Source organism: Brachyhypopomus gauderio, chromosome 14, assembly GCF_052324685.1.
Source record: "Brachyhypopomus gauderio isolate BG-103 chromosome 14, BGAUD_0.2, whole genome shotgun sequence".
NCBI lineage: Eukaryota > Metazoa > Chordata > Actinopteri > Gymnotiformes > Hypopomidae > Brachyhypopomus > Brachyhypopomus gauderio.
This window is the reverse complement of record NC_135224.1, coordinates 15478636-15498515: the sequence shown is the minus strand read 5'-3', so window position 1 is coordinate 15498515 and position 19880 is coordinate 15478636. Positions and strand designations below refer to the sequence as shown.

At 44.1% G+C, this 19880-nt stretch overlaps 1 protein-coding gene across 1 annotated transcript; it reads right to left on the bottom strand.

Moving 5' to 3' along the window:
• Positions 1–22: 22 nt before the first annotated feature.
• On the bottom strand, positions 23–19847 carry LOC143475608 (tyrosine-protein kinase JAK1-like). The gene is made up of 24 exons (XM_076973485.1): positions 19662–19847; positions 19217–19425; positions 18877–19000; positions 9254–9383; positions 8952–9115; positions 8349–8688; positions 7652–7852; positions 7237–7394; positions 7029–7143; positions 6558–6753; positions 6018–6121; positions 5511–5663; positions 5341–5428; positions 5109–5236; positions 4667–4802; positions 4289–4440; positions 3879–4029; positions 3389–3483; positions 2756–2948; positions 2505–2629; positions 2120–2292; positions 1919–2036; positions 1175–1285; positions 23–970 (listed from the first exon to the last, which is right to left on the bottom strand). The coding sequence occupies exons 2-24, from the start codon at positions 19395–19397 to the stop codon at positions 845–847; spliced, it is 3462 nt and encodes a 1153-aa protein (XP_076829600.1). The 5' UTR covers positions 19398–19425; positions 19662–19847; the 3' UTR covers positions 23–844.
• Between the last annotated feature and the right edge of the window lie 33 nt (positions 19848–19880).

Here is a 19880-nt window from a genome sequence, read left to right as displayed (position 1 = left end):
GCAGCAGGCAGTAAAAGAAACATTCACAAAGAAATTAAATTTAATGTAATTAGACAAAGACACCAATAACAAAAGACATGGAAATACCACCTGTGATATCAAGAAATTGCATTTTCCTATATTCAAGTGCTATATAGGCCTATGTGTCCTGCATTTTCACTGGAACATTTAACTAGAACATAAAACTGTTATAGATTTGTGTTTGGTTTCACATATCAGGATAACAATGAAGAGTAGCAATTATTTTTTCAGACGTACATTCGACTCACAAATCTTTAACCATGACTTAAAACACAATGAAAAAAAATTATACATCTGTCTACAGAATGGACAGAACAAGGCTTCAACTGCCACATAACCACAAAGTGCAATAGAAAAAAAGAAAAATAGCTGTAAGTCAAAAGACGATGCTTGCAAGAATTTACAATCATGTCACTTTATGCATATTAGACACTTACTTTCCAAATGTTTCAGAATTAGTTTTTACACAATGCTGTATTTAACATTAAAAAGCATAAATCTAAAACAAATTACTGAAAGAACAGTAAAAACATAACTATGTGAGAAATACATGATCTTATGTGTATGAGGGGCAGAAACCCACAGTATGAGACACATTAATACATATATCTGTTTTTCTCTTTTAGTTGCCTACATACTTAGGATTTACAAAGAAATACTTGGCATTTACACTGTAGTAAAAACATGTATGACAAATGACAGCACCTCTGTTCATTGCCAATGAACACCAACCATATATGAGATCAGTCTAGAAATGATGCGAAATATGTTATGTTTGAGGGTAACACTTTGCAGTAGTCCCAGAAGTGAGCCTTTGAAAAATTTAACAGCTGCGGACTGAGCTGAGCTCCTCTTCAGATAAGAGACGTTCAAAGACTGCGATCAGGCCTTTGAAGTCCACCCTGTCCTCTGGGGCGTGGGCCCAGCATCTGCGCATCTGGGTGTACACCTGCTCCAGGGAAGGAGAAAGACCATGTTGGTGAGTTTTTGGGTGTGTGGACATGGGTTTGTGCAAGTGTGAGCTCAGGTGAAGTACTATTTTGTATAGTGATGTATCTTTTAGCATGCAAAAGTACTTGTTTCATCAGGCTATATGTGTAGCATGTGTAATAGTTAAAAGTCTTTTCTCTGTCATGGTGGTGATGTATCATACCATATCTGGGCAAGATGGTGGGCATGACAATCTCCACCCACCCTCCAGAGCTTTCACTAATCGTGCCATGGTCATCTGCCCATGTGATCGACCAATCATGTTCTGAAACATCTTGGTGAGAAGAGGCAAAAATGTGACACCAGATGAATTTCTGGCAATCAGTACTATACGGAGTACGGCCTTACTCGTTCAAGTCATTCAACGCTATCATTTAGTACTAAAATTAGTACTAATCATTATAGTACTATCATTATAGTACTATCATCATTATAGTACTAATCATCAGTACTATACGGAGTACGGCCTTACTCGTTCAAGTCATTCAACACTATCATTTAGTACTAAAATTAGTACTAATCATTATAGTACTATCATTATAGTACTATCATCATTATAGTACTAATCATTAGTACTATACGGAGTACGGCCTTACTCGTTCAAGTCATTCAACGCTATCATTTAGTACTAAAATTAGTACTAATCATTAGTACTATACGGAGTACGGCCTTACTCGTTCAAGTCATTCAACGCTATCATTTAGTACTAAAATTAGTACTAATCATTAGTACTATACGGAGTACGGCCTTACTCGTTCAAGTCATTCAACGCTATCATTTAGGACACAAAACATCCATTAAGTCGTCAGACAACAAAACATCCATTAAACTTTGAGGTCAAGTGCACATTGCCCACACTAAAGAGTGCAATCCTGGAAAGCAGTTGATCTAATGGTGCACAACTTACCTCAGGGGGGCTGCTCTTGCGGTCACAGTAGGTCATAAGTTCATACAGTGTGACCCCAAAGGACCAGACATCAGAGGCTTTGTAAAACTTGCGGTGGATGAGACACTCAGGGGCATACCTGCACATGTGACAGACGACAAATAAACAGAAAGCAGAATTTCATGGTTGTACATGTGAAACTTCTCTTCAATATATACTCACCAGTACACGGGACTGTCCTGTTCTTCCTTTACTGTGTAGTAGTCTTCGTTGTCTTTGATGCTCTTTGTCAGACCAAAGTCTCCAATCTTCACAAGGGTATCACTCTTTACCAGCACATTGCGGGCTGCCAAGTCCCTGTGGATGTAGTTCTGAGACCCCAGATAGTCCATTCCCTGTATGGTACATTTTGGAGATGTTTTTTCAAAGAATTTCATACATTACCATATACTACATGACTGGCTCAACCCTGTCACTGTATTGTATATTAACCACAAACGGTACAAGAAATACATCATTTACCAGTCATGATCACAATGATAGGAACATGTCTCAGTCAGCAAGGTGAGTGGCTATGTCAAGGAAGTACTGTGATGCGTCTTCGTACCTCACATATCTGCATGGCATATAGCAGCAGCCTGTGCTGGCTGGTCTGGGCCTTTTTCTTGGGTAGATAGTCTTTCAAGCTGCCAGCGGGTAGATACTCCATAATAAGCTTGATGGTCCTCCCCCCTGTGAGAGATATTCAGAGAACATGTCCACCGTTTACTTGTTTCCCATGACGACAACGCCCCGCCCCCTCGTGAAAGAATTCGGTGTGTTATGGCTGCGATGCTGGTCCATGCTAGCGCCCCTTACCCTCCTCAGTGCAGATGCCTTTGTATTTGACGATGTTCTGGTGGTAGAGCTCCCGCATGGTGCTGATCTCCCGCCGCAGGTTGCTGCTCTCTGGCACGTCACTCTCCGACTTCAGGGACTTCACGGCCACCATCTGTCCGCTCTGGTCCCCATTTGGGTCATATATGCAAAGCTCGACCTTCCCAAAGTGACCCTGCGGGAAGTTTTTATACATCACATGTACACGCAGAAAATAAGTGCTTCCAATTCTAGTTATCAACTGTGATGGCAATTAATTACACACAGTTTTTACGGAAACATAGCTCTTGGATTCATAATGCTAACAGTGCTTCATAGTGATTCATGCTAACATCTGTATGACAAAGTTTTCCAAAGCATTTGTGATATTAACTTGCGAAAGTTATTAATTAAAGTGTTATTAAGTTCATAAATCTTTCATACATTAGTAAGCACTGAATTAAACATTACCAGTGTATTTATTACACAGATAATGAAATGTATGATTTTTTAAAATAATTTTTGAAATTTGTATATAGTGTTTGACTATCTCAAGTTACTGATAGCACAAGTTACTGATAGTACAGTTTGACCATACTCTATACATGTCAAACATTGAATATTCTGCACCAATACCTCTCCCAGTTCCCCTAATTTCTTGAGAAATCTGCTGTCAAACAGACTGGGATCAACATCCTGCACAGGAATGGCCCCCGACACCATTGACGGGTCTGAGGAGGCAAAGTAAGAAAGATGTGGCTGGTTAGAAAAGCGATATTTGCACGATAGCGGAGTATGGGGAGAAGGAGCACATCTAAGACTCCTCCCAACTATGCCAATGTACTCCTCTTATGTGACAGTCCTGAGCTTTCTCACCCCTCCCTGTCTTCGTAGTGTTCTCTAGCACTCTTGCACTCCACTCACATTCCAATCTTCTAGCACTAAACAGAACCTGGCCAGGTCTCGGTCCCGAGTTCTCATAATTCCTTCCTCCTTTTGACAGTTTTGCTTTCACTTCTCAAGCCAGTTTTCATTAACTGAAGTTGTGGCCTGTACTCACAAGCTACTTAATGTAGTGCAAAGGCTGTCAGTTTTGTCCACAATAGGATGAAAATGGCCATCTTACTCTGCTCCTTGATTCGGTCCAGTTCTCTGACTATAGCCCGGAAGAAGGGTCTTTTTCTGGGGTCATAGTTCATGCACTGAGTGATCAGGTTGGCCAGTTCATTGCTGTTGGGAATCACTAGTGTGCCTTCAGCTTCATAGAACCGCTCTTTCTGCATGCAGACACACACACACACACACACACACACACACACACACACACACACACACACACACAGATTAGATACAATAAACTGGAATACTTGGTTGAGATACTGTAAAGAGATAAACCAGAAAGATGTACAATTGTTCATTAGTTGTTACGAGTAATGACTTAAAAATAATTTTGTTTTCTCTGTCCTAAAATTACTTATTTTAATTACAGGTCCCAGAAATAAACAAAAAAATAACAAAAACAATCCTGCTCAGCACCTCTGTGAGTTTCTTGTCCCTTAGTGGTGCCTCTCCATTATAGCAGATCTCCCACAGTGTTGTCCCAAAGGCCCACTTGTCCACTGCCACCCCAAGTGCTTTGGGGTTCTTCACACACTCTGGAGCAATCCAGGGAATCCTGCTAATGCATTCTGCCCAGAGACACAATGCAGGGAGGTTGTGTGATATTACTCTTTGTCCAATGAGATTCTACTTACTATTCTCATCACACTATCTTAATATATATCCTTTCTTCACCATGGACTGGCAAATAAAACAATTGTGTCTGTTTTAATGAAATGTCTAGAAGTTAAGAAGCAACACCATTGTTGAGTTAATCGGATTGTACACACATATGCATGGCAACTTTGTATTAACCTTCTCTGTTGAGTGTCGTGATGGGCACACCAGGGTCACTGAGCTTTATGAAAGGAACTCCTTGTCCGTTGAGACCATGTTTGGCCAACAGAATGTTCTTTGTGCACACATAGCCATGGACAAGCTTCTTATCCTCCTTTAGGAGATGAAAATACAGACGTTTTGCATGAGTTATCAGTACTATATATCTCAGGAACCTCACTTTGACATATGAATCTATGGAAATCTAATAAGGGAATTCTTTGCAGAAAATTTAAGAGCCAATTTTCAAAATAGATTCAGTCTGAAATTAAATCCATGGACTACAATGCATTTTGACATTTATTCCTTGTAGCTACCCTGAAAAATACTTAAAGTATTTGCAGAACTTTCAACATGTCTAATGATAGAATCTGTATTGTGCGTTTACTTGTAGTGTGTGTTAAATTTGGAAAAATTTTACCAGGTAACTGAGAACGCTCGCGAGCTGGTCAGCAACCTGGAACTTCCAGGAAGGAGTCAGATCAGAGTGATGGGCACGCATGAACAGGTCGAGAGGGCCATGCTGCACAAACTCCTCCACCATAATAACTGATGAGAGAGGCGCAATTGCCGGTTCGTTAACATCTCAGGGTCTTAATGTCCTCTTGCAGAATATGTAAAGGCATTCATCCCGGCAGACAGGAGGCACTTACCGTCCATGCTGTGCATGCAGATGCCATGAAGGACGGCCATGTGCTTGTGCGAAATCTGACGCATCAGACTCACAGTTTCCAGGAATGCCTAAGGAACGAAGGTGTTTGAGCATAATGGGAATTCTTTGCTCTGTAGAAAAAGCCCTAAAGGCGTATGGGATCTCGCTTACCGAAATGTCCTTGTTTCCAGCTCCCAGCACCTTTAGAACCACCTTGACCTCCTCGGTGCTCTGGGCACACACTAGACCATCATCATCTGTGTTCTGCACCTTTAGCCAGCCTGAGTAGATGTTTGTGCGAGTTCCTTTGCCCAAATGCTCACCCTGTGTAACAGACATATTGTTTATACCTACTTTGTTAGGTATACTCGCCTTGTATACCATCAGATATACCATTCTTAATTCATCAGTCACTCTCTACCCAATTAATCAATAGTCATTTTCTGACCAAAGGGATCTATATATGGGTTATATATTGTCTTGTAAGTAATTTTCAATAGAGCAAATGTGTTTCTGATGAAGTGGGCAGTTATGGGTTCGAAAGGTTTGGTGACTTGATGAAATAATGATAATGGACACACTGTCATACTTTACATACATCAGCATAAGTTCAGCATAATAGTTCCTTAACATGAGTTCATGTCTTAATGAAGGCCAGAGATGGTGCAACTGTCTGACCTGAACAAGATCCTCTTTGTTAATCCTGTGGAATACTAGCTGACTGGTCCATGAGGGTGGTGCAACCAAGTCAGGCCTCGTCACCATCAAGAGATTGGACAACTCTGAAACACAAGCCAGCATAGAGAAACAGAACATCACAACAGTATATCTGCTTCATAATGCTGCTTCCTTCAATTGCAGTTACTGACTACAGCCTCTAGAGGGAGTGGGGAGTACTGGGGGCTCTTGTGCCTGCTCAGCAGAAGAAGATAGCAGCATTCAGAATGAGAGAATGTGATGGGTGCTTTTCTACCATTCACACTGGATTAACAACAACAATCTCTCAGACTGTATCGGGAACAACAGAATTGGCCGTTTTAAGGCATACGTAAAGCATCTGTGAATTCCAGGCCTGCGGCTGGTGTGACAACTCAATAAACATCAGGCTTTTTAAAGTTTTCGAAATACTGGCTGTGGATAACCATGGAAAGCACTCATCTTGAGATCAAACTATGATAGACACATGGAAGGTGGCAGGTCTTTTCTTTCGAGCAGTACCTCTTGGCTGTGGTGGGCAACCTCGGGTCAGCTTCAGGGTGGTGCTGTCTGTGCTCAGACAGTGTCCCGACAGCTGGTCTGTCAGGTCCCTCAGGGTGGGCTTTTCAATGTTGGTCCCGCACAGATGATAGCTGCTTTCTGTTTTCTCAATCTGGAAGTTCTTGAATGTCTTGACCGTCCCACCAGAGATATCCCGCTGGAAATCATCCCACAAGACAGGAAGACATGACAAGAAAAATAAAACTACCAGATATAAAATGACAATATAAAAAAAAATTCTGACTGCTGTCTCCCTTTAGCAATAATTTGATTCAAATGTTTAATAATGCAGCATACATATCAATCACACAAATACATTTAAACTTAACTACTCAGTTCCAAGCTTTAACAGAAGTGAAAATACCCAGTATGGGCAGATTTGCCAGTAATAATACAATGTATCAAAATGATTTGCTGCAGCGTAAAACCGACCTCGGTGCAGATGACCGTGAGTAGAACGTGGTTGTGATCAGTACAGCTCCAGCGAAGGAGGTACATGCCGTCCTCATAGCCCTCCTGCTTCAGCTTGTGTATAGCGTATTCAGTGCTGGAGACGAGCACAAACGGGTCAGAACCACGTGCCCCGTCATGTGTGCAAGTCTGCCCACTCCAAAATGTACATATTGCTGCACACGCTCACCTGATTGGACCGTGACATCCCTCACACAGGTTCCTCTCCACCGACATGGGCGCCACTTCTGTACATAGGAAGTGATGTGCATCTACAGTGAGCCTGAAGTAGCCATCTATTAGACTGACAAAGGACAAGGCCTCGCTGTGGTCAGCCAGCTGCAGTTCCTGTTGCAGGCAATAAAAAAAAAGAAATGGTTTGTTTTCACATACCAAACTCATAGATTATTGATCTATTGATCTGGCAACAACAGTACAGTTATTAGGAGACAGCTGGGACTCCAAACTATCAAACAATGGACCGGGCTTTGTTCTTCTAATCCAAGCATGCATTCAATGAATGTAAACGTTTTTTTATTGAGGTTAACATGGATTTTAACATGGATTACCCTGAATTTAAAACTGAATGTTTTTTTTTTACTTACCATTCTTTTGTTGTCTTGTCTGTAAACTGTCACCAAAGACTCCTTGATGACAATGTGTGTGATCTCGTGAAAATCCGAGAAGAGAGTCCAGCATTCCCTGTCTTTGGCTGCGTCAGCTGAGTCACTACTCTGCTGATTTTGTTGTTTTTTGCCCCTAGTTGATTTCTTCCTCTGTAGGTTGCTCCATGGGTTTGGCCAGTTCTTTAGAACAAAGATATGTAAATATTAGAGGGTAGCACCCTCCGTTCCATACTTTATGAAGTTCTGCGAAAACTGTAAAGCTGAATTGAGGATGTTAGCCATGCATACCAGGAAATAGAGGAAACTGTTTTTACCACTGGGCTGAAGAAAAGAGAGATATCTGATCTTATCATCTTCAGTAGAAGAGCTCATCCTGACTACAATTACATGTACACTGCATTCAAAATATAGTGGAACTTGAGACAGCGGAAGTCTGACCAATAACATCAACATTCAAACTATAGTGTCATTTGAGACAGCCTGTAAGGTAATATCACACAGAAATATCATACCACCCTTTCGAGTCTGTCAATGTCATTCAGGCATGAAAACTCACCTATCCATATATTTTAACTCCATGTACTTCACAAGTGGTCAAACCGAATCAGTGAATTCACACTTCAATATCCCCAGTACACATAATCTCTTGAGTTTAATCCAGTCAAGTGTCTCTTACCTCAGCTAGAACCTTTCGCCATTTAATGCCGCACACTGCAGACACGAGCACAACGTGCTGCGCTCGGTCCTCTACGCAGGAGCACGGGGAGGGCTCGTCCCCGTCGTGGATGCTGAGGGACAAGGGGTCAAAAGCCTCGCAGCCGAAGTGCTCCGTGAGGGTTTCCAGAGTGGAGATGTACTTGACCTTCAGGTCATGTTTGCTGATGCTGCTACTTTTGATGGTCTGTTCGCTGAACTCCTCCAGGAAGGCCTTGAACACGTTGGCGATGCGCAAGCGTGTCAGGATGTTCCTCTGGGAGATGGCCTGGTTCAGAGTAGTGGGGATGTAGTTTTTGTACCTAGCAGCAGCAAAACAGAGAAGGCAGGGACATTGGAGAGTGTAATAGAGAGCAGTTGACTAAAGTGACATGATTATTACAACAATAATCATATTGTTGAACCGAAGAATCGAGATTGACATAGACATAATTAACACTCATTAGGGTTGGCAAAAGTAGTTAACAGATCCAAAACTGGGTTTTTTTTTTGTTCTCTTGTTAAGAAATGCATTTTCCTGTTAATTAATGCAGGCAGAGTGAAAAAAAACAAAAAATTTTTTTACTTGTATTTCCTGACTAGTTCCACTTTGGACAGGTTTTTGTCCATGGCTTCATGGGAAATGGCCATTACAGCCATGCCCAAACACTCATTTTCTATGTGCTGGACATCTTCCTGGGACTGGGCTTGTCGCAGTGGGGCCAGGCCACTCTGGAAGTCGTACTGGCCCTAGAAAACACGTACACAACACTTAAATGTGATTCCTAATTCTCAGGTCATTGCCAGACCCACAAGAGCTTCTGTCTGAGAAACTCCCTTTAGATTTTCCTCCATGATTTGGTATGCAAATTTGGTGGAATGTTGTACCTGTGCGTAGAGGTACTCCAGAGAGGCTGCGTCCAGAATAGCTGTCCCTTGAGCGTTTGTCCGTTTGTGGGTGTGTCGCAGTATAGGTGGAGTGTCTTGATTAGTTCCATGCCAGTTGGCGAAGTAGTACCTGCATCAGAGAATAAAGCACATTTATTTCTAATGTGAAATATTAAATTATATTTAACACATTAGATTTCAATAGAATTCTATTGAAAGTAGTAGTAATCTTCAAGGATTATTATTATTATTATGGTCTTGTATGAACATGTACAAGAAAACAGCCTGCAGGATATTGTAAGGAAAATCGTTCAAAAGAAAACCTGTTTACCTCAGGTTTTATCACAGATTTACTACTATTTTAGCATTATTAACATTACATATAAAAACTCTGAAGATACATATAGCTTCAATAATAGTTTGGACAGAATAATATCACCAAATATCACCAAACAAAAAGTCCTCCCTGATTATGCCTTAGTTATCTGTGACCAGGAGTCCAGGGGAGCAAATCTTGGGCTCCTGTATAGGTGGGAGGGACGACATTGTTCTCTCCCGTCAGTCACTGCAAAACTAGCCTACCGTTGACACATCTGTGTGCTCATGCTTTCCTCTGAAATGTTGATGCTGATGTGTTCAATCCCAAACACTGAATGCCTTTGTGTATTTTTAACAAGAAAATTATGTTTACATTGGAAATATGCTGGAATTCCACTTTCACTTTACTTATGTAACGCTCACCGCGTCACACAGCGCCAATTATGTAAGTTTGGACTACGCCACCCTCAACTAGAGGGAAACTAATCAGTAACGTTTCACCCGCGCGAGATTACTGCCAGCGAAAATAAAATTGTTGGACTGCAGAGACTGAGATGCAGATCATTTATTATACAAAATATAAAACACCGGACATTCTTAAAAAGAAGCACCGTGCGGTACAGCCACAGACTTTCCGGAGCAGCTACCTAACACAGGTTACCTCACTTCCACCAGCGGGGGTTGGCGCGCACCTAAAAGAATAAAGCAAACAAACCACTCAATACACAAATAACCCACACCACACGTTCGCGTGAACGCGCTCCAAATAAACTCAAATTCACTGCAAATAAACCCCAAATAGGTAGGTGCCGCCAACACCTCACTCGTTCTGCTCCCACCTTTCTCCAACCGTACCGCCGGGCTAAAAATAAAAAACACAACAGTAAATCACGTTCCACAAAACACGTCTGCCACTAACAAACTCCAATTCCTATAAAGAAAATTAAAGGGGAGAAAACAGTGGTCTAGCTCTCACGCGCACTCTGATGGCTCCGTGCAATAGCTGGAATGACTCAGATCGCCCGTGACTTGGCCACCTCTGCGACCACTCGTATGCAGCTCACAACACACCCAGTCAGCTTCTAAAAAGCCCCGAACAATCTCAAACTCCGAGAATGGGTAAAAGCTCTGGCCACTCAACAACTCTGAGAATGGGTAATAACTCTTGCCACCCGGAAACTCCGTGAGAATGGGTAATAACTCTTGCCACCCAGAAACTCCGTGAGAATGGGTAATAACTCTTGCCACCCGGACCCGAGCGCGTCTCTCGTCCCGTCAATCAGCTTCCGAGCTAACGAGAACACACGAGAGTTTAAATACCCTTCGTGATGTGCACTAATTCACTATGGGCGGTGCCCTTAATTAAACCGGGCTGTATTTTCAGACACACTCTGTAACGGAGTCTTCCTGTTACATCTACCCCCCTCATACAATAAATCACTGTCCCAGTGATTTCCCCACTCACTCCCAGGGTCTATGCAGCACTGGTCTCGTTTCTAGTGGAGGGTGAACTAACAGCCTTGATGATGTCGCCACTGAGCGTGGGAGGTTAAAAGGGTTGGAATGCTGACCTGCAGTCACTCTGGACGTCCTCCTCACATCCCCTGGATTTACTCCTACAGGGATGGACTCACCCTCCTGATACTCCAGCCGCCTATTAGATGCAGAGCCTGACTGGTGTGGTTCAATCCACAAACCGATATCCCCCTCATCTTCACTCTCCAGCGGCGATTCGCTCTTATCCTCGCTCTGACCTACTAGGTCCACTCCTGGTACAACCAAATGCTGGCCAGGAACTTCCCGCAACTCAGCCCGATGTACATTTCTATCGGGGCCTGTTCCCTCCTCTGGGCGAATAGTGTAAACCCTGCCCCCACTATCCAGGCACTGAACCACCCTGTACCTAACCCCATCCCAATGGTCTTGAATCTTATTTCGCCCTTGCACATGATTACGCCGGTAAACCAGGGTGCCAGCTGGGAGAATGTGTACAGCCTGGGGTTGAGACCTCTGGGCTCTCGCATCGGCGGCAGCCTCCATATTTCGTTTAGCATGACTAAAAGCGCTTTCCAGGAATGCCTGTTGCCCTCTGATCCATTCACCAACCGACCCTTCCACCATCTCCTCCTCAGCCTGTCCCAACAGAAAGTCAACAGGTAAATGTGGCTTCTGACCAAACAACAACTCGTACGGGGAATACCCTGTGGACTGATGAACAGTGGTATTGTAAGCAAACAGAAGATGGGAAAGATGTAAAGGCCACCTCTTCTTCTGCTCTGGGGGAAGAGAGCGCAACAAGTCATGCATGGTCCTGTTAAACCTCTCACATTGCCCATTTCCAGCTGGATGGTAAGGAGTTGTCCGACTCTTTTCTACCCCATACAGTCGGCAGAGACTCTTCAACAATTCCCCCTCGAAATTTCGACCTTGATCCGAATGGATCCGTTTGGGCACGCCATACTTGTAGAACCACCGCTCAACCAGAACCTTAGCCACGGTACTGGCTCTCTGGTCTGGAGTTGGATAGGCCTGTGTGAACTTTGAAAACACATCCGTTATTACCAAAACATTCTCTCTCCCATCACTGGAACGTTCCAAGACGGTGAAATCTATGGCAACTATGTCTAATGGCCGGGAAGCACTGAGCCGCCCCATGAACGTGCGTACCTTTGGTTGTACAGCCTTAGCAACCACACAACGTGAGCACTCCTGGCACCATCGGGCAATATCCTTCCGCATAAAGGGCCAATAACACCGTTGTCGGATCAAATTAGTGGTTCGCTCCGTACCCTGATGCCCATGATCATCATGAAGGGCAACCAACACCTCCCTCTGTAACACCTCAGGTAACAGCAGTTGCAAAATTTCCTCCCCTCCGTCTGGCGAATGTACAACCCTATACAAGACCCCAGCTTCCTCCCGTATTCTTTTCCACTGCTTAACCAATTCCACTACCGCGGGGGACTGCATGGCACGCTCTTCGACAGTGGGAGGTCTACCTCGGGTCCAATAGATAGTGAAGTCCCTGATCACTGGATCAGTGGCCTGAAGAGCCTGTAGCTCAGGCCTAGAACGAACAGGGAGCACATCAATCGCCGCCACTTGTGTCGATACTGGCTGCTCTAGCACCGCTGCCTCAACTAATTCAGGAACCACCACACCCGGAACTATTTCCTGAACCGAGTCGACAGATGGAACTGGCATACGAGACAGAGCGTCCGCATTCCCATTCTTAATGCCAGGACGGTACTTGAGCACAAAATCAAAACCAGCAAGCTGGGAAGCCCACCGCTGTTCCACCGCTCCCAGCTTAGCGGTCTGCAAATAACTTAATGGGTTGTTATCAGTAAATACCGTAAACTTGGCGCCTAACAAGTACTCACGGAACTTTTCCGTCACGGCCCACTTCAACCCCAACAGTTCCAATTTCAGAGCACTATAGTTGGACATGTTTTGCTCTGCCGGATGTAACCCTCGACTCGCATAAGCGATGGGCTTACGCTGACCTCCCTGATCTTGAGACAGCACTGCCCCCAACCCGTTATGGCTAGCATCAATCTCCAGGACGAAAGGCTTAGAGAAATCAGCATAGCCAAGGACTGGGGCTGCCACCAATGCCTGCTTCAAGAAAAGGAAAGCTTCTTCGCAAGCTCCAGTCCAATGCCCTCCCACAGCACAGGACCTGGTCTTTTTCTGGCCACCCTGCAGAGTAGCAACCAATCGGTGTAATGGGGCAGCATGGCGGGCAAATCCGTTGACAAACCTTCGATAATATGAGGCGAAACCTAAAAAAGATCGGAGCTCCTTCACAGTCTGGGGCCGCGCCCAGTCAGCCACCACCTGGATTTTATCCGGGTCAGTTGACACCCCCTCCGCAGAGATCACATGTCCCAAATACCGAACCTCTGTCTGAAAAAAATGACACTTGTCAAATTTTAACTTCAACTGGTGATGTTGCAGCCGCTCAAACACCAACTCCAAACGTTGCAGATGATCCTCAAAAGAAGAAGAAAACACCACGATATCATCCAGATATAACAGCAATGACTGAAATCTTTCATCCCCGAAGATGCGCTCCATGAGCCGTTGGAAGGTACTGGGGGCATTACATAACCCAAAAGGCATGCGATTAAATTCGAACAACCCAAAGGGAGTACAGAACGCAGTCTTTTGTCTATCTCCCTCCGCCATAGGGACCTGATTGTAACCGCTAGCCAAATCCAGAGTAGTAAACAACTTGGCTCCCGAGAGTGCATCTAGCGACTCTTCTATACGCGGCAAGGGATAGGCATCTTTCCGGGTTTTCACGTTCAGCTGTCTATAGTCTACACAGAGACGGATTGACCCGTCCTTTTTCTGAACCACCACAATAGGCGACGAATAGGGACTACAACTAGGCCGCACCACCCCTTTTGCTAGAAGCTCTGTAATGTGGGCCTTCACCAACTCATACTGCGTAGGCGGGAGACGTCGATACCGCTGCCGAACAGGGACCTCATCCAGCAAAGGAATTTCATGCTGGATCAAATCAGTACACCCCAATGCACCATCTTGGCTAAACACTTGTCGATACTTGTGCAATAATGCCGAAGCCGCCTGTTCTTGTTGCACTGTTAAAGAAGGCCAGGAACAGGCCTGAAAGTTGGTCGATCCACAATCGGCCTGTACAGAGCGAACGGTTGCCACGCGTTCTACAACTGACACTTCCTCATCAAATGCAACACTCGAACCATCACATGGCGCATCAACCAAAAACAACTCACCCAAACCCGTACGAGAAGGGAGCCAGACATCCTGTTCGGCCACATTAACTACCGGCACAAAGCTGATCCCTCCCTGTACAGGGAGGAGAGCACGAGACACCAGCAATCCCGCAGGCAAAACATCACTTGTAGGTTCAAATAACACTGGGTCCACCACAGAGCCGCCAGTAACTCCACAGGTAACAGCCACAGCCTTAATAGAGCCCGCTGGAATCAGCACAGCCACCCTCCCCTTTACCCTAGCCCGGCCTAAACGACCCGAAGGGGGCAACTGATTTAGAAATTGACAATGGCTGAATACCCGTTTCCAAGCGGATCTCTCTGGGGCTATGTGTGCAGACTGAAACAGAGCAACACCTTGGGACTGGAACAACTCTCTGTAACACTCACTAATCACGTTCATGCCCAAAAGTCCAGGCAACCCCACACTCACGGCTCCAGGCTCTAAGCAAACAGACTCTTTAACCACCAAAATTCCCATGCCACATAAGGTTTTGCCCAGCACCGTAAGATCCAATTCGATGTACCCCACATAAGGAATCTCAAGGCCATTAGCGGCTTTCAACTGAAGCCAGTTACACTGCTGTAGAACCATTGTAGAACTCTGAAAATGTTTTCTGAAAAACCCCTCAGTGATTGTAGAGACCATGGAGCCTGTATCAAGCAAACACTTAACACTCACTCCTCCCATTTGAACCTCTACTGTGGGGCAGGTGCCGATAAGGGCACCCAACAGCTTTGAGGTCACCACAGAGCCCTCAATACCCTTACCTAGTGTATGGCTCTCTACACCAGAGGGAACTAGTTTCCCTGTGCCTCAGGCACGGCTGCCGCTCCCTGAACCCCTGAGCCGAGGGCTAATCCCCGGCGGCCCCTCCCTGAATAAGGCCTAGGCCCACCATTACAAAACCTAGCAATATGGCCGGGCTGATCACAACGGGAACAGATTGGTCTACCATCTGCCTGGAACCGATGAGGTTGCGGTGAAACTGAGGGCACTTCCAGTCGTTCGCGTGCCCTAACCCCAGACCCCAGGTGCTCCAAAATCAAATCAAGTTGCTTCTGTTGTTTCTGTAAGGTTTCTTTTAATGCAATTAACTCGCCTGCCGAAGCACCGAGACCTACCTGACTACAACCCCCACGCACCTCCACCTGAGTGTCACATGAGTAAGCCCGTGCCCTTGGAGTCGCCGCATGATCCCCTTCCTCAACCCAACGAATGGCCTCACTCCGTATGTCCAAAAAGGACATATCAGGGTTAGACCGAATGGACCTCTTGAGTTCCCTACGTAGCATCCCATCTCGCACGTGTTCCACAAACTGATCTCGAACCAGCAAATCTGAATTTGGAATAACACGATCATTTTTACATTTAATCACAGCCATCAGTGACAGTAGAGCATGGGAATACTCACGCAGGGACTCACCTTCCAGCTGACGTCGCTGAAAAAACTGCTGCTGTAAAACCACATACGATTGGGAATGGCTAAAAACCTCCTTTAAAATAACAAATATACGCTCTGGATCTTTCCGCTCCACCTCAGAGCGAAATCTAATCTCTGCTTTCGCCTCCCCATCCAAATGATCATATAAAAACAGAGCCTGCTCTGCACTAGTCATACGGCGAACCTCCATGGACCTACGCGCTTCCTCAATCCAATCATCAACCCATAACAAATCGGATGATTTTCCCGAAAACCTGGGGCACTTCCGCTCCCGTGGCACATAAACAAAACGATCAACAGCCTGTTCTAATGCAGCACCTGCTACATTACTACTAGAAGGTGACCCAGCAGCACGTAGTCTCTCATTATCAGCTTGTAGCTGCTGAACTTGTTCTCTCAGCTCTCTGAGCTGCTGATCCATATTTAAAACCCAATTTACACTCTAAAACAAAGATGTCTTCGTCCACGTCGTCTTGCGGATCCTCTTCCGGAGCCAACCACTGTTTTTCTCCCCCTTGTTACTAAAAACAAACAAACACCCAAAAAACTCAATCTGCACGTCAGCCTTTTAATCCTGCCGACTGCGCCAAAATGTAACGCTCACCGCGTCACACAGCGCCAATTATGTAAGTTTGGACTACGCCACCCTCAACTAGAGGGAAACTAATCAGTAACGTTTCACCCGCGCGAGATTACTGCCAGCGAAAATAAAATTGTTGGACTGCAGAGACTGAGATGCAGATCATTTATTATACAAAATATAAAACACCGGACATTCTTAAAAAGAAGCACCGTGCGGTACAGCCACAGACTTTCCGGAGCAGCTACCTAACACAGGTTACCTCACTTCCACCAGCGGGGGTTGGCGCGCACCTAAAAGAATAAAGCAAACAAACCACTCAATACACAAATAACCCACACCACACGTTCGCGTGAACGCGCTCCAAATAAACTCAAATTCACTGCAAATAAACCCCAAATAGGTAGGTGCCGCCAACACCTCACTCGTTCTGCTCCCACCTTTCTCCAACCGTACCGCCGGGCTAAAAATAAAAAACACAACAGTAAATCACGTTCCACAAAACACGTCTGCCACTAACAAACTCCAATTCCTATAAAGAAAATTAAAGGGGAGAAAACAGTGGTCTAGCTCTCACGCGCACTCTGATGGCTCCGTGCAATAGCTGGAATGACTCAGATCGCCCGTGACTTGGCCACCTCTGCGACCACTCGTATGCAGCTCACAACACACCCAGTCAGCTTCTAAAAAGCCCCGAACAATCTCAAACTCCGAGAATGGGTAAAAGCTCTGGCCACTCAACAACTCTGAGAATGGGTAATAACTCTTGCCACCCGGAAACTCCGTGAGAATGGGTAATAACTCTTGCCACCCAGAAACTCCGTGAGAATGGGTAATAACTCTTGCCACCCGGACCCGAGCGCGTCTCTCGTCCCGTCAATCAGCTTCCGAGCTAACGAGAACACACGAGAGTTTAAATACCCTTCGTGATGTGCACTAATTCACTATGGGCGGTGCCCTTAATTAAACCGGGCTGTATTTTCAGACACACTCTGTAACGGAGTCTTCCTGTTACTTTACTGCCTTTTTTCACATAGTCATTTTAGGGGACCAACAATAAGCCAACAACTGGAGAGTGACGGAATGAGGAAAAAATCAAGAAAGAACTCCTATGGAATTCGCTCATTTGTTGTTACTGCTGACATGACTGGCAGCTTCAGAAGCTGGAGGAATTCTGAAGCACACGGAGGCATGTTTAATTGCCAGATCCACCCAAATCCCTCCAAACTCACTGCACAGAATATTAAAGAGCTTACAGAAGAACAACAACTGCCCAAAATGGCAAAAAGAACAATGTTCTTAATAGGACATGTCAGTTGTCCATTCTAAGTCCATTTCAGCAATTACTTATGTAAACCTACTTAAGTGTTTTAGACGTCCACCCCAACAGACCGGTCGTCTGTACACACACACACACACACATACAGTGGCGTGCACACATAGACCTCAGGTGGTGCTAAAGCACCACCAACTCTGCCCTTTATCAACGAAAGTGCCCTTTTGAAACTTCGTTTTATTATTATTATTATCATTTTACTGAGGTCGGTTTGAAATTATCTTTTGAAAACCTGAGCGATTAAAAACAATGCCCTGAAATGAGCCCCCACCTCGCACACACCCGACCTCTCTCTTCCTTTAACACCAGACGCGCTGCAACAGCAGTTCAGTTCAGCGAGTGGAAGGAACAGCACGCACGGTCACAGATAGACTTCTTCTCCTGTGCCCCACCAGCCAGGTCACATACACATCAAGTCAAATCGTACCGTTTGCCCTCTAAGCCCAACGTGAAATCATTTTCTTGTGCAGTAAAATGTCTCATACAGCACCAAACTACTAAACATTTTTAACCGACTGGTCACCTGATAAACTAGTCGCTCTAGCCCAAATCAATGATAGATAACGTGAGGACGACCACATACAAATAATTAAGGTAGAGTTTGCAAATCTATGTGTTAAGCTGAACGTTTTCTGTTGTATAGGTTTTGTTAGGCAACATAAATGAACACATTCGTTTGTGAAAGAAGAAACGGGAAGTTCCCCATTACCTGTGAAAAATGCCCATTTGTATTCGTGTAATGACAACACTCAGTAGCCTATAACTCCTTCTCCTACTTTTTGGTCTTTTTACTGTCTTAATTGTAGGCCTATATTGATTTACTAATTGCAAAATATATGCAACAATGCCTGCAGACAGTGGAGGGTAAACAGAAGTTAACCGAAGGACTTAACAATGACTGTATATAGTTAATATTCCACGTGGAACACTTCATTATAAAAAAAATTACAAGCGCATGTTGAATGAAATTTGACTTTTATTTGTAACATTCTCTAAACGTGAGTTTTCAATGGAAAAAGTCACACCGCCAACTGATAAAATCCATATTCAATATTAACTATATACAGTCATTGTTAAGTTCTTTAGTTAACTTCTGTTTACCCTCCACTGTGCCCTCTACGCCCTCTATAGTGCCCTGTGCACTATATATATATATATATATATATACTATGTCAGAATACCTCATACGAAAATGAAGCTTTAATCTCGTCCTGTCGTCTATGGTGAAGGTGAAATTAGGAGGGTACCAGATCTTTTCAGTTTCATTGTAGAGTGCAAACAGACTACTGCACAAAGGAGATAGTCCTGTAAAGAGAGAGACCGTTTAGACACAATTCCAGTAGTGCTTATTAGTAAGGCTAGTGTTGAGCCAGCTTCACAACTTTTACATTTTTATGTCATTTGAAATGTTAATTTTGCCCTTGTCAAACATACAAGCATTTTATTGTCTTCTTTGGTTACCATTACTTTACCGCATTCAGCGTATTAATTTACATCATTTGTCAGTATGGCTATACTCACCTAATTTCTTGGCAGCCAAAATACACAACTCCTCCGCTGAAAAACTGCCTTTGAGGTAAATTAATTGGTGTGTTTCCGGCAGGTAAAAGTGTACCTCAAGACCTTGTAAAATTAGTGGCTTCATGATCTGCGACTTATTTCTTTTTTGTACCTTTGCGATGAATTGTCTGCCAAAGTCCATCTCCACAAAATGCAGGTTACCAAATACTCTGGAGAAAGTAAAATTGACAGACTTAAGTACAGTAATTTGTTTTGACAGCCTAAGGCAGAAAAAGACACAGCAACGCAATTTCTTCTACAGGGAAATCCGAAAAGAATAATCTAAATAAAATACACTATAAGATAAACAGCAATACGAATAACATTAAGGGGCATTACGTTACACACAGAAAAGTCAAAAACGAAAGTTATTTATTTTGACCCCCAAATATCACAGCAAACTTACCAGTGGCACTTTATTTTCGTCAGCAACTTAATACGACGACTTCCTTTCACAAATAAAAGTTTAGAAGGTAACGATCCATTGTTGTATTTTTAATTATTTATTAAACATCTGTCTGATACATAGCAAAGCACACATAACTGGCTTCCGTATAAAAAACGTAGAAGTTCTCGTAAACGACGCAAAAGACGTGACGGATTGGATCATGGTGATTTCCGCCTC